The sequence below is a fragment of the Oryza brachyantha genome, chromosome 2 (genome assembly GCF_000231095.2).
Source record: "Oryza brachyantha chromosome 2, ObraRS2, whole genome shotgun sequence".
NCBI classification, from domain to species: Eukaryota; Viridiplantae; Streptophyta; class Magnoliopsida; order Poales; family Poaceae; genus Oryza; species Oryza brachyantha.
In genome coordinates, this window is record NC_023164.2 from 14,529,585 (window position 1) to 14,543,805 (window position 14,221).

General features: G+C 43.2%; 2 protein-coding genes across 4 annotated transcripts; one reads left to right on the top strand and one right to left on the bottom strand.

Moving 5' to 3' along the window:
• Positions 1-4,593: 4,593 nt before the first annotated feature.
• Positions 4,594-12,428, top strand: LOC102702722 (DNA repair protein RAD5A). Of its 3 annotated transcripts, none has more exons than XM_040521186.1 (20): positions 4,594-5,304; positions 5,369-5,502; positions 5,603-5,738; positions 6,203-6,256; positions 6,327-6,470; positions 6,557-6,708; positions 6,799-6,883; positions 6,986-7,255; positions 7,418-7,564; positions 8,019-8,174; positions 8,354-8,421; positions 8,920-9,042; positions 9,114-9,213; positions 9,294-9,406; positions 9,627-9,899; positions 9,994-10,194; positions 11,042-11,135; positions 11,255-11,326; positions 11,788-11,886; positions 12,037-12,428. In XM_040521186.1, the coding sequence occupies exons 1-20, from the start codon at positions 4,765-4,767 to the stop codon at positions 12,157-12,159; spliced, it is 3,084 nt and encodes a 1,027-aa protein (XP_040377120.1). In that variant the 5' UTR covers positions 4,594-4,764; the 3' UTR covers positions 12,160-12,428. The 3 variants fall into 3 exon arrangements, with proteins under 3 accessions (XP_040377120.1, XP_006647325.3, XP_040377121.1); XM_006647262.3 differs by having other exon boundaries at positions 6,330-6,470; XM_040521187.1 differs by lacking the exons at positions 11,042-11,135; positions 11,255-11,326; positions 11,788-11,886; positions 12,037-12,428 and having other exon boundaries at positions 9,627-9,895; positions 9,994-10,081.
• Positions 12,429-12,907: 479 nt separating this feature from the next.
• On the bottom strand, positions 12,908-14,221 carry LOC102703004. The gene is made up of 2 exons (XM_006647263.3): positions 13,615-14,221; positions 12,908-13,510 (listed from the first exon to the last, which is right to left on the bottom strand). Exons 1-2 carry the CDS (start codon positions 14,039-14,041, stop codon positions 13,308-13,310), a joined length of 630 nt encoding a protein of 209 aa, XP_006647326.2. The 5' UTR covers positions 14,042-14,221; the 3' UTR covers positions 12,908-13,307.

The following is a 14,221-nucleotide window of genomic DNA, read 5'->3' on the forward strand; positions in this document are numbered from 1 at the left end:
TGAGGGCGGCGCGGTGGCGCGGGAAGGCAAGGGGGAGAGGGAAGGGGAGATGGGATGCGACGTTCGGCCGGGGAGGCGGCGACGGGCGACGGCAACGACCGGCGACTGGCGGCGGCGAAGGGGAGCGGCACACGGTGAACGCCGGTGGTGGGAACGACGACGGCCGGGGTGGCGGCGACCGAACGCGATGCACGGCGACGACGGCAGGACAACGAGCGCACGGAGGAAGAGGAGGGGGATGCAGCGGGGCGGCGGTGCGGGAAAGCGGGGGCGGCAAAACAACGACGTGACGGCGACGACGTCGGGCGGCGATCCGGCGGCGGCGGTGCGTGGCCCCCGGTGCTTGCCGATGGCACGGGGAGGTCGGTGGCGGCGACGAAGAGGAAAGAAAGAGGGAGAGAGGAGAGGAGTTTCTCACCGGCGCCGGCGAAGGCGGGGGCGCGTCGGCGAGGCGCTGGCACACCCAGTGACGGCCGGCAGTGAGCGAGGGCGGCGGCGGCACGCGAGATCGATCGACGGCGTGGTGGCTAGGCATGGCGACGGCTCGCGCGGAGAGGGGAAAAGGCGGTGGCGGCGCTCGTGCGAGGGGGTTTTAAAGAGGGAGAGGCGCTGGCTAGGGCGGGACGGCCGGTGGAGACCGAGTCGCACACGCGGGCGCGTCGGTTGCGGCGGTGGTGGCGGACTCGGCGGCGGCGCGGACTCGGCCAGCGCGGGGAGGCGGCGTGGGGAGCTGGGCCGGCCGGCTGGGCCGAGCGGCTGGCGGCCCAGGCGGGGGGGGGGGGGAGGATGGGAGGCGCGCGGGGGCGGGAAGGCCGGCTCGGCTGGGCCGGCCTGGAGGGAGAGGTGGGCCGGCTCGGCTGGGCCGGCCCAGGAAGGGAGAGGGGAAAAGAGAAAGGAAAAAGAAAAAGAGAGAGGAGGAAAATTGGACTTTGGCCCAATTTGAGAAGGAAGGGAAAAAGAAAGAAAAAGGAGGGGATAAAACGGAAAGCCCCACTTTTGCCGAATTTTAAATTAATTTGTTTGGCCAAATTTTATACTTCTGCAATTTGAGTTTAAATCCCGTTAATCGATTTGCGAACCTCGATTTAATTAAATTAATTCCTTTAGAGGGATTTTTCCTGAGTTAATTAAGCCAATTATTATTTACGATTTTCTTTTACGAATTTAGGCTTGGGATAAAACTCTGGGCGTGACAACTACCTGGAGCGATTCTGATCTTCTGTAAGTCAGCATGAGGCTTTTGGTTCCTTACAAATACCGCAAGACTTTCTTTACTAATTTTCAGTGCTCTGGGCCTAGATTACTTTCAAATCTGCCAAATAACCCGGTAATAAATGTCAAGTCAGGTCGTGTGCATACTTGCGCATACTGTAGGCTTCCTACAGCTGACACATATAGCTTTGTTTTTATTTCATTGAGTTCATATTGATTTCTGGAACACTGCGATGTGCCATACTTTTCGCCTTTCACTATAGGAGCAGGTGTAGTGTAGTTGGACATGTTAAATTTTTTAACACTTTTTCTATATATGTCTTTTGGGAAAGTCCCAATGCGTACTTTCTTCTGTCTCGGTGAATCTCTATGACCAAAACATACAAAACCTCACCGAGGTCTTTCATGTCAAAATTTGATGACAAGAATTTCTTTGTTTCCTGCAGTAGACTGACATCATTACTAGCCAGTAAAATGTCATCCACATGCAGAATTAGGAAAATAAATCTCCTATTTTTATACTTTGAATAAATACAGTTATCCTCAACATTCTCTTGGAACCTAAATTTCTTTATTATCCCATCAAACTTCAAGTACCCCTGTCTCGAAGCTTGCTCTAATCCATAAATCGATCTCGTTGATTGGTTTAAAAGATTGAGTTGCTTTGAAGAGACCAATACAAGTGTTTCCTTCCAAAGCACTTGATTTGTTTGGTAATAGAATTCAAAGTCCGATAACAGAGTGAACATACAGAGTCGTTAGATATTCTTAGATCGATGTCAACGAAGATTCATAAATTTGAAAAGTAACTACAGGTATTATAATGAGTTAGCTCCATCTTATGAACCGACCTGGTGGTTTGCCCACCACACTGTCAGATAGTCATGGATAATTTTCTTGGATCTTTCAAATCTCATGCTAAAGATTCAGTCTCACTTATGTTTTGTCACATCATAGCACTCCTGTTATTGCTACTTGATGAAGTATAACGGGGCAATAACACATCTAGATCCTAACCCATGTCCATTTGATCTCTTTTTTTTTTTCAGTATGATGGCATCAGTGATGAATGCATTACTGCTAAAAGCATCACTCGAGAAGATAGGTGTCGAGACACGAGTCCAGACTTCATTAATGATGCAAGATGCTGTGGAACTATACGTGAGACGACGGGCTATACGTCATCTTGAAAAAGGAAGAGTGGTGATTTTTGGACAGATACAGCAGCTTCCTTGAGAGCTTCTGAAAGTACGTCCATCTTTGAACGCTTCTAATAACTACACAATTCTTTCTAGCAATCGACATATTTACATTCATGTACACCAATTTCTTTCTTGACTATTGTTTTTTAGTTAAAACTTAATGACCTGTTACGGTGTAGATCTCACTACATGCCTAGTTAAACAGTCAATGCAGATGTAGTAGTCCTTAAAGCTACTGCTGAAGATGGTGTTATATGGTTGCCCTCCTGGGAGCCATAGCAATGTCGCGTTCGAGCACATTTCATACAGGGAGTTGGTGGCAAGAGGATTCAGTACAATGGATGTAACAGCAATCACCTTTTGTGAGGAGAACAATATCCCCGGTCAGTTCATGTGTGTTCCATTCGAAATCTGAGATAGCAGCTTCTCCATGCTTCAAGTAAGACTAATATTGTCTGTGTTCATTTCTTGCAGTTGTCGTGTTTAAAATGTTAGAGCCTGGTAACATCTCTAAGGCACTGTGTGGAGATCAGGTAGGAACTTTAATTGATCAATCGGGAAGAAGTAATTAACACTTTCGAAGCTTGGATGATTGTGAGTTTGTGACATATTTTCTTGATGGAAATGTCATGATCTGATGAAATTCTCCTCTGCCACAACTTTTCTGGACTGCTCGAGTGTGCGATTATATTGGGGCAAATTTTGTGCGGTAGAAGTGCTTGCCTTAATACTTCTATGGGCAATCTAATTTTGTAAATGTAATGAAGCTTCATGAAAACTGCGGATGGATTCCCAGATCAGGGAATAGTTGGCTCACGTTGTTAACTGCTTCTTGCCGGTGTTTGTTTGGCTGTTGACGACATGTAATGATGCTATCTGCTGCTGGTTGTATCCACCATGTATTGTTCTTTTGCTGTCGGAAAATTTTAAGGTGCTCTAAGTATGTTTTAGCCGTTACTTTGGTGTTTGATCCAACGGATGATATAGTCTCTTACCTTGGTAGAGGTAAGACTTCATTATAAAGTATTTATGTTGCATGTGCCATTAAGACCCTGTTTATTTCAGCTTAAGATTATTATAATTTAGATTATTACGTCAGATTATTATAAGCTAAATTGTTATAATCTGTAGTAGAATAAGCTATAAGTTGTTTCTTTCCTGGATTATTAGAGCCTAGATTTTGGATTTGCATGTCTAAAGAGGGAGTGGGTGGCATGGTGGGTAATTTTTCACCCAATAAGCTAGAAAAAACTCACCTAAAGGCCTTGTTTCTTTCAGCTTAAGATTATTATAATCTAGATTATTGCGTCAGATTATTATAAACTAGATTGTTATAATCTGTAGTAGAATAAGCTGTAAGTTGTTTCTTTCATGGATTATTAGAGCCTAGATTTTGGATTTGCATGTCTAAAGAGGGAGTGGGTGGCATGGTGGGTAATTTTACACTCAATAAGCTAGAAAAAGCTCACCTAAATGAGCTTATCAGATTATAATAAGCTGGGCTCTAACTATAATAAATTAATTTAGTAAGTTGTAGCTTACTCCCAATAATCTAGATTATAATAATCTCAAGCTAAAAGAAACAGGGCCTAAATGAGCTTATTCTAGCTTATTAGGTGAAAAATTACCCATCATGCCACCCTGCCCCCTCTTTAGACTTGCAAACCCAATAATCTAGACTCTAATAATCTAGGAAAGAAATAACTCACAGCTTATTCTATTACAGATTATAACAATCTAGCTTATAATAATCTGACTCAATAATCTAGATTATAATAATCTTAAGTTGAAAGAAACAGGATCTAAGAACGACCAGGTTAACAAGGTAAGTAAATATTTATAAATTGAATTCACAGCTATAATTTGTTAACTTGAAATATCATGTTCCAATTTTACACGTGTAAAATCAAAGGCATCAATAATACTTCCAACATGTAAAATCAAATAGAATATTGCACGCAGAATTTAATTGTAAACCGATGTAAAACATAATAGTGTCTACAAAGGTGCTTATGAAATTTAATTTATTTTGTGATATCCAGTTTATAAACCATGTACGAGGATTAACGCATTAATATAGATAGGGAGTGTGTAGAAAACATAATCGTCTACATGGCTGAGATGCAGGTAGCCAAATAAATTCAATCTAATGAGTTTAATCAGAAAGCTGGGTCAACTCCCACGGTCCCACCGCGCAAGCGCGCCGCAATTCGGTCTAGCTTCCCGCGAAAGCTAGAGGCGGTGGCGCGAATGCGAAGCGCGGGGGTTTGAGAAGAAGAGAGAGAAAAAATAGAGGGAGAGAAAAATCTCACGGCGAGCAGCAGCGTCGCCGCCGACGCCTCGCGGGAAGATGGGGAAGGAGAGGGGAAGGGAGGAGCAGGTGGCGACCGTCCGCGCGGTGCTCGGCGAGGGGACGCCGGAGATGGAGATCATCCGCGCGCTCCACATGGCCGGTGGCGACCCCACCAGGGCCATCAACATCCTCCTCGACTCCCCGCCGCCGCCCTCGCCGTCGCCGTCTCCTCCGGCGGCAAAGCCCGCCAAAACCCCCACCGAATCGACCCCGCCAGCCAAAACCCCTGCCCCGTCCAAGGCGGCAGAGAAACCTAGGTCCAGCGTGGGCCGCGTGGCGCCCGCAACCACGCCCGCACCCGAGCCCGCCAACGGCGGCCGCCACGGCGAACATTGGTGGCTGGTGGGGAGCGTCGAGATGGCGGGGCTGTCCACCTGCAAGGGCCGGCGCGTTGCCTCCGGGGATGCCGTCACCTTCTCGTTCCCCAACTCCCCGGTCGCCGCCGCCGCCGCCGCGGGCAAGAGCCGCCCTGGCCGCCTTCCCCTCGTTTCATCCTCCTCCGAGATTATGCGCTTCTCCACCCCGCGCCATGGAGAGGTACATTCAATTCATCATTGACACTCTCTAATTACCAGCTGTCTCACAATTAGTTGTTGTCTAGGTCGGTCGCATCCCCAATGAATGGGCGCGATGCCTGCTCCCCCTCCTCAAGAAGGGGAAGATAAAGATCGAGGGCGTATGCAATTCTGCTCCCGAAGTACTTAGCATCATGGACACTGTCCTCTTGACCGTGAGGTATTTGAAGAATTGCATCCTAAAATTACTATCATCCGTATGCAGTTCTGCTGTTCCATCTATATTATTACAAGTGTGGTTGTTTGCCTTGCACTTGCAGTGTCTACATCAACAGCTCACTGTTTCATGGCCAAAAACAATCAACACCCAAGGCAGCTCGGGCTGCCACTGAGGATTCCACGTTTCATCCGCTGCCTGCACTTTTCAAGTTGACTGGGCTTTCACCCTTTAAGAAGGCGAGTGGTGTTTAGTTTATGGTGTCTCTTGTTCATTTTATTATCTGGCAAAAAAAAAAAAAAACGCACTACAAAGTTCATGTTAGAAGAACTGAACTCACCGTAGATTATGGTAGGAATGGCCACATGGGTGTAGAAACCTATTTAGTAAGTTTTGAGTCATTTTTGGCTTGAATTGTGTGTCTATCATTTTTGCTCATATTGATACCAAGTTGCTTGTTGACACCTCACAAAGTTCATTGTTACAAACTCTTGGAATGAATGAAATTGTCACTGATAAATACTGAACAAAACTATTTAAAAATATGAAAGAGGATACAATTCTGCTCCACGCTGGTATAGGTATAAACAGAACATAAGCTCCATATGAAATCATGTGGTTGTTTCTGTATAAGATGCTTGCTCTTTTGCAAAATTCAGCGTATTCTAGTTGTTACATCTTTTTTTATTCTAATCAAAATCAGGCAGCATTTACTCCTGAAGATCTCTATTCCAGAAAGCGCCCACTTGAAATGAAGGTAATCAATTATTGGTTCATAATTAACAATGCTAATACTATCATAAAGGCTGGGCTCACATCTGCCTCAGCAGAGTAATGTGCCTCCCACAAAGTTGACTACCGAGAAGTTGAGATTATCTTCTGATGGAAAGGAAGATGATGAGGGTGAAGGAATTGTTTCAGATTCAGATTTGGATGATATAATTGGAATCTCAGATAGTTCTGCATTGGAGGTAACTGATGTTATCTGTTTGTTGAACAATTCAGATACAAGTTGGTGTTGTTTTGACTTCAGCAATGTGCTAATTTACATTTGCAGGAAAGAGAACCCCCTGATGCTCTGCAATGTGATTTACGCCCTTATCAGAAGCAGGCACTTTATTGGATGATGCAGCTTGAGAAAGGCAGTTCTTCTCAGGATGCAGCTACAACGCTTCACCCTTGTTGGGAGGCATATAAACTTGAGGACAAGTATGGCTTGCTTATATTGTTTGAGTTGTTTCTCTAATACCACGATCTTTTCAAATTAACATTAGGACGTTTCTGCTGCATTTGTTTCAGGAGGGGGCTTGTTTTATACTTGAATGTATTTTCAGGTGATGCCACCACCGAATTTCCTAGTACGTTGCAACTTGCGAGAGGAGGGGTAACGATTTTCTAAATATTTCACACGTATATCCTTCCTGTGTCTATTAACAATTATAATATCTAGTTATCCATTTCATTAACTGAACAGTAAATTATTAAGATTTTGGCAGATGCAATGGGACTGGGGAAGACTATTATGACAATATCTCTTCTTCTTGCTGACTCTAGCAAAGGATGCATATCTGCTCAGAATTCTACTCAGATATGTGAAGAAACTAATGGACTTAGCGAATCGCCTATTCAGTCTCAAGATGCTGTGAAGAAACTAGCTAGCCCTTTCTCTTTTAGTAAGCTCAGAAAACATAAGGCCCCGCTTATTGCAGGTGGCAATTTAATTGTCTGCCCAATGACACTACTTGGTCAGTGGAAGGTATGAATCTGTCCGTTGCATCATTTCAACCTTGTCTATGGAGCATTTTTATGCACATTTAGTACTTACAGAAAATAATTGGAAATGTAATCTGTACTTGTTCCTAAATGTGTCATTAGAACTGATGTTTTAAAATCTCAAATTGTTAATTTTGCCTAACAGGCAGAGATTGAAGCTCATACTACGCCAGGTTCTGTAAGTATATATGTTCATTATGGGCAAAACAGACCAAAAGAAGCAAGTCTTATTGGTCAAAGTGATATTGTCCTGACTACATATGGTGTTCTGTCATCGGAATTTTCAAATGAGGTAACATCTTAGATTTTATAGCACAAATCCATCTTTCAAGTATTATTAGTATGCTGAAGCATTTGCCTCAGATTTTTTCGTCGGCAGCAGCACATGTTGCTGACCGGTTTGAACTTTGTATACCACTATGACCCATTGTTGGACATTTGCATATGTTGCTCTTTACTCGTGCCGTTTGAAAACAGAGAGTTCAATGGAATAGATATGGTGTTACCACTTTGCTTGTTTTCTGTTCTTCCTTCATAGTACACACTGTCTGGCAAGGCTACATATGTCTGGTTATGTAGTGCCTATACAGTCATGTTGATGACGAAAATTTGATTTACACAATTTGATTCACCAATGATTATACAGATGTGAAAACGATGATAATTGATTATTCACTGTTGCTATTTTGTCCTTTGTTTGATTTTGCAATCTGATTCTTGACCAAAGCTTGCATGTTTGCTTGCAGAGTTCAACAGAAAATGGCGGTGTCTACTCTATTCACTGGTTTAGAGTTGTGCTGGATGAGGCACACATGATAAAATCTCCCAAAAGTTTAATATCCCTTGCTGCTGCTGCTCTTACTGCTGATCGGCGTTGGTGTCTTACTGGTACACCTATTCAGGTGACTATATTATATATAGGTGGTAGATTTGACTGTCCATATAATAAACCAATCCTATTTAACCCTAGTTTTCAAAAGAATGTTGCAGCAGATAGATTCTAAGAATGTGCACTCTTAGTTTCTTATCCTCCTAGGTGCTTATGCATTCAATTTTTTGATGAAGTTTACTCTGATGGCAGAACAACTTGGAGGATATATACAGCCTTTTCCGTTTTTTGAGGGTTGAACCTTGGAGGAACTGGGCTTTGTAAGTGGATCATTGTCTATCTTCATTGACTGGTTTTATTCTAGTTGGCAAATATGCGTGGACCTTGTGAAACTTAGATGCACACAGTCAGATAGAGTGCAAATCAATTGGACTGTTATGGGATGCAAAATTGAAACTTTTGACGTAGTTTACCATTCATACCCTCTATTTGTAGTACATATTGTTTATTAGTGATTGTTTTCTTATAGTACTGTGTCCACGCTTTGACAAGAGTTGGCATTTTGTTGGGTTACCTAGTATGTTATTGTGATAGTTCCAACTTCCAAGGTGCAATATCACTTTTTTCTTTTCTCTCAATTATTGACTTGGGTACGACGTTCACTGTTGTTTTGCTTATCCAAATATGCTATTTTGCGCAATGAAGTATTATTGATGATGTTGTAAACTTACTCTATTCCATTAGCCCTTACCCCGTAATAAATTTGAAAAAAAACTATTTTCCTGTTTACGCAAATTTATTATTCCCATCTTATTTAGGTGGCATAAACTTGTGCAAAAACCATATGAAGAAGGTGATGAAAGAGGCTTAAAGTTAGTACAGTCCATTCTGAAGCCAATAATGTTGAGAAGGAATAAAAACAGCACAGACAAGGAAGGCAGGCATGTTCAACTTTGGCTATGAAATGTTCAAACTCCTTAGGCTTTGTAATTCACACTTCTGTTTTCTGCAGACCAATCATTGTTTTACCCCCTGCGAACATTGAAGTCAAATATTGTGATTTGTCAGAGGCTGAGAAGGATTTCTATGAGGCTCTGTTTCGACGATCTAAGGTAGTGCATCTTCAAACAAAGAGGCTGTGTTCGTTTGGATTTCTGAGAGACAAATTGGTAATCTTATTCTGCTTTGCTAGGTGAAATTTGATCAATTTGTGGAGCAAGGAAGGGTCTTGCACAATTATGCTTCAATTTTGGAGTTGCTTTTGCGCCTTCGTCAATGTTGTGACCACCCATTTCTTGTTCTTAGGTTAGTTTTCAAAAGCTAAGTCACAATTACCGTGTTTATCCTGGCTTTTCACCACAAAAAGATAATTGCATGGCAGCATGTGTGCTCTCCATAATATTAGAATCTGAAAATTTTGTCCATTTGATCATACAACAATAAATAATTTATCTAGAATTTGCTATCTACATTTATGTGTTTTTTGCCACTGGTTATTTTCTGATCAGAGTTCCAATATTGGCAGTCGTGGAGATACACAGGAGTTTGCAGACCTAAATAAACTGGCAAAGCGTTTCTTGAATGGTGGTAGTGGTGCTGTGAATGGCGACTCTTCTGTTCCCTCTAGAGCTTATATCGAGGAAGTTGTCCAAGAACTGCAAAAAGGTGAAGGGGAGTGCCCCATTTGTCTTGAAGCCTTCGAGGATGCTGTATTAACTCCTTGTGCTCACCGTTTATGCCGAGAATGTCTCTTGTCTAGTTGGCGGAGTACAACAGCAGGCCTTTGTCCTGTCTGTAGGTAGATTATGCCCCACTGTTCTCTTATTTATCTGAATATTGTTTACTTAGCATATTCTGATCGCAGGCTTTCTTACTTGATTGCACTGCTACAGAAAGTCTATCAGCAAGCAGGATCTTATTACTGCTCCAACTGACAATCGCTTTCAAATTGATGTTGAGAAAAACTGGGTCGAGTCTTCCAAGATATCTTTCCTTCTAAGGGAGCTAGAAGTTCTTCGCAGTTCTGGTGCAAAGACCATTGTATTTAGCCAGTGGACTGCATTCTTGGATCTCTTACAAATTCCACTTTCCAGGTTAGAAATTTTACTATCTCTGTTTCACAATATAAGATTTTCTGATTTTGTGTAGATTCATATTGATGATAATGAATTTAGACATGTATACAAACAATATACCTTAATCAATAGATGAATTTAGACATAGCTAAAACATCTTACATTATGAAACGGAGAGAGTATGAGACTATTATTTACTTGCGAAGATAACCAGCTTCTCGGAGAAATGTTAGGCAACTGCAAGAATCTCCTTTTATGATAGTTATTCATAGTCTTGTCACATTCGAAATTCTTTCTGACATGCCTCTGTATCATTCGAAACTGTTGATACTATAGTCAGCTCTTCCTCCTGGACCGATTGTATGGTACCTCATTTGGCCGCCTTCCTAAAAATTGAACTAATGAGAATGTCAACTAAAAGGGTAACAGAATTTTGTTGTTCCAAAGCATGGGTACTTCTGAAATTCTGTCTATCAGTATTGGGTACCATATCAATGTTAGGAGAACCGAAATGTCACATTTCATAGCTGTACTGCATTGGCGTATCCAGGCATCACAGTTTTTGTTACATGTCCTTGCAAACTTTGGTTCTTAAATGTTAAAATTCGGTTCTTAAATGGGGCTATCACAGTGCCTAAACCAACCAAACATTGACAAATGACAACAGTCTATTAACTGCTTGGTAAATGTTCCTTTGTTATATACCTGAAGCATTTCATTGTGGTTCTTTGGAGGAATTCTACTGCATTCTACATATTGACGTGTTTTAATTAATCTTATTTTTGATGTTTTTCACTGTAGCAACAAAGTATGCGTTGATTTTTTTTCCATACCAATTAATCTGTCTTTTTTTTTTGCATGGCAGACATAACTTCTCATTTGCCAGGCTGGATGGAACGTTGAATCTCCAGCAGAGAGAGAAAGTAATCAAGGAGTTTTCTGAGGACAAAACTATTTTGGTATGCTCTTTTTTTATTTATCGACTTAACTTTTAACTCTTTTCTAGGTGGATGTGGCACTCAGTATAAACCAAAACTGTCTAATAAGCCATCAAGTATGTTATATTTCATTTATGCAGGTTCTGCTTATGTCTCTGAAAGCTGGTGGTGTTGGAATAAACCTAACTGCTGCATCTAATGCGTTTGTCATGGTACGTTTCCATCAAATTCTCTGTGCAGAGTTTCTAAGTGAAAAAACAGTTACAATTATTGAATACCATGCCCAAAACTGATTATCGAAAATACCAGTAGAATCACATATAAGCCTAAAATAGTGACGTCAGAAAACTTGTAATGCAACGGCAAACTATATGTTGTTTTACTTGTCAAAAGTATGTTTTATTATAGAAAAATGGCTCATAGAATTCAACATTGAAACGATCCACATATATATTTTATCCCAACCTTTTATAGTGTAGGCTTGTAGGGCTAGCACAAGGTAAAACGTTTGCTTAGGTCCATTGGTGAAAATCCTATGGGCTCACAACAGCATATACTCGTACGGGTACTACTTTGCTTGTGCTACAGTGATTTACTTTTTTTTTTTTTGGGGGGGGGGTGTGTTTGCATATTTCTGAGCATCATTTGAGCATTTTAATTATGTTTCCTTTAGGATCCTTGGTGGAATCCTGCTGTTGAAGAACAGGCAATCATGCGTATCCATCGAATTGGTCAAACAAAGAGTGTTTCCATCAAAAGGTTCATCGTCAAGGTAATTTTGCACGAGTCATTTGTTACGATCTGAATTTCCTTTTTCTTTTTAGAAACGCGATAAGAAAAAAGCTTCACAAATACACCAAGTCTGCACAACATGAAAAATCTCCAATGCTATACTGCTTAATTATGAGTTATGATGACACAGGGCACTGTCGAGGAACGAATGGAAGCTGTGCAGGCTCGTAAGCAGCGAATGATTTCTGGAGCCTTGACAGACCAAGAGGTACGCAGCGCACGTATAGAAGAACTGAAGATGCTTTTCTCCTGACACACCCAAGTGCCGCCGCCATTCGTTTACCTGAAGAATCCAATACAGGAAGGTAAAGTAAGAAATTCCAAATATTGCAAAAACTTGCAGTTCAAATATCATTCGCCTTCCGGCATTTAGCTGTTGTTGTAAGCCTTTTTAGTGTATATTACTTATCAATAGTGTCGTAGAAGAAAGATGAGCTTTTGACAAAAGAGGTAATTCATTTCATCATATATACTAGTGCAACATGGGCTCTATAGTTAATGGTACCCGTAACGTAACCGACCAAGAGTCCCAGACGTTTCACCGAGTGGGACAATAACCGAAAGCAACATGGAAAACGATGTGCACTCCCCATGATGATAATATATACTAGCGTCAATCATTCCTCCACTTGCCTTCAGCATTCGATGCAATAGATGTCTGCAAGACGTTAATCAGATATTATTATTATGATACAATAACTCTTCTGGGCCACTAGAAAAACTCTTCTTAATAAGTTGACAGAATCGGAGTAAGACCAAGTTCAATAGTATAGCTAACTAATAGCTTCAATTTATCTATAGCCAATCTAATAGCCAATGTATATAATAGCTAGCTACAAAATAATTAATACATGGTCTCACATGTTATACACACATTTTGTCTTGGAGCCCATGTGCAACTGGCTATAAATTAGTAGCGCATCTCTCTTCTCTCTTTCTTTTTATCTCTTTAAAATATGCTTACAGCTGGCTTATAGCCTGTTATTGTACCATCTCTCTTCTCTCTCCCATTTTATCTCTTTAAATATGTTTATAGCTGACTTATAGCATGCTATTGTAAGGGGAGAGGCGTCGACTTTTGCGTACTGGCAGTATTTGCTGAATCGCAAACATACCGAATCTAATCTCCCCATGTATCGTTATCAACTGCAATGCAAATTTGCAGCTAGTTCCATATCAATAATCTTCAAAACTGTAACAGTATACAATGTATACATTTACCTATACTACCTAAGGAACATAAAAAAAAAAACTATTATTATCATCTAAAAAAAGGAGTAGAAGAGGAAACTAAGATGATCACAGCAGACAGATGCTGCATACCATTATCCAAAAAAAACAGGTGATACTGATACATCCAGCATGCTATGTCCTACGCAAATGGCGGCAAATATGTACGCCCTACAGAAGCGGACAGAAGCGAATGAGTCCTAGCCATGGAGCCAGCACGTTTGGCTTCTTGGCAGAGTTCGCCTCCTCATCACCGGACAAGCCGCCGGCGCCTTCGCCTGACGAGACGGTAGCCGCCGCGGCGGCGGCGTTCTTGGGGCAGAGGAAGAAGCTCCTGCTGCCGAGCTCCGTGAGCTTCTCCTCCGGGCCCAAACCTGCACGCGAAAACGATTAATTAGCCGGGAAAGGATGGAGGGGAGGAGGTGGCCGGCGACGAAGGCGATGAAGCCAAGCGTCAGGGGGAGATGGCGTCACGTACTCTGCAAGCTGAACTGGGAGAAGTGGAGGCCGAAGGCGGTGGGGTCGGCGGACGGCAGGAGCGGCCGGCGGCCCTCCCGGACGTAGAGCTCCACGGCGGCGGCGACCAGGTCGGCCACGCGCCACTCGGTGCGCGCCATCACGTGCAGCGGCCACATGCTCTGCCTCACGGCCACGGTCAGCAGCACCCTGCTCGGCGCCTCCGGCGTCCGCCTCTCGCCGGCCGCGTCGCCGCCGCCTCGCCGGAGGCTCTGCGCCCTGACGCCCGCGAGCAGGTCCGGCTGCGTCCGCGGCCGCTGCTTCAGCAGCGGGTGCCGCTGCTGCTCCGCCGCGCCGCGCCCGTGGAACGACGCCGACCGCGGCTTAACCGCCGCCTGCCGCTGCCTGGACCCGTCCCTGTGATCCGCCGGCGCCACGAGGGGAGGCATCTTGGATCAGCCACACGCAACACGAATCATGCACCGCCGAAACCAGCTGTCAGCTTCTAACAACCAAGAAGGCGGCAGCGGCAGCGGCAGCACGGAGGAGGAGGCGGAGCGAACGATTCATGGCGGCGAGAGAATCTGGAGCTATGCTCTTATAAAGAAGCCCCTGGACGAGACGAGGAG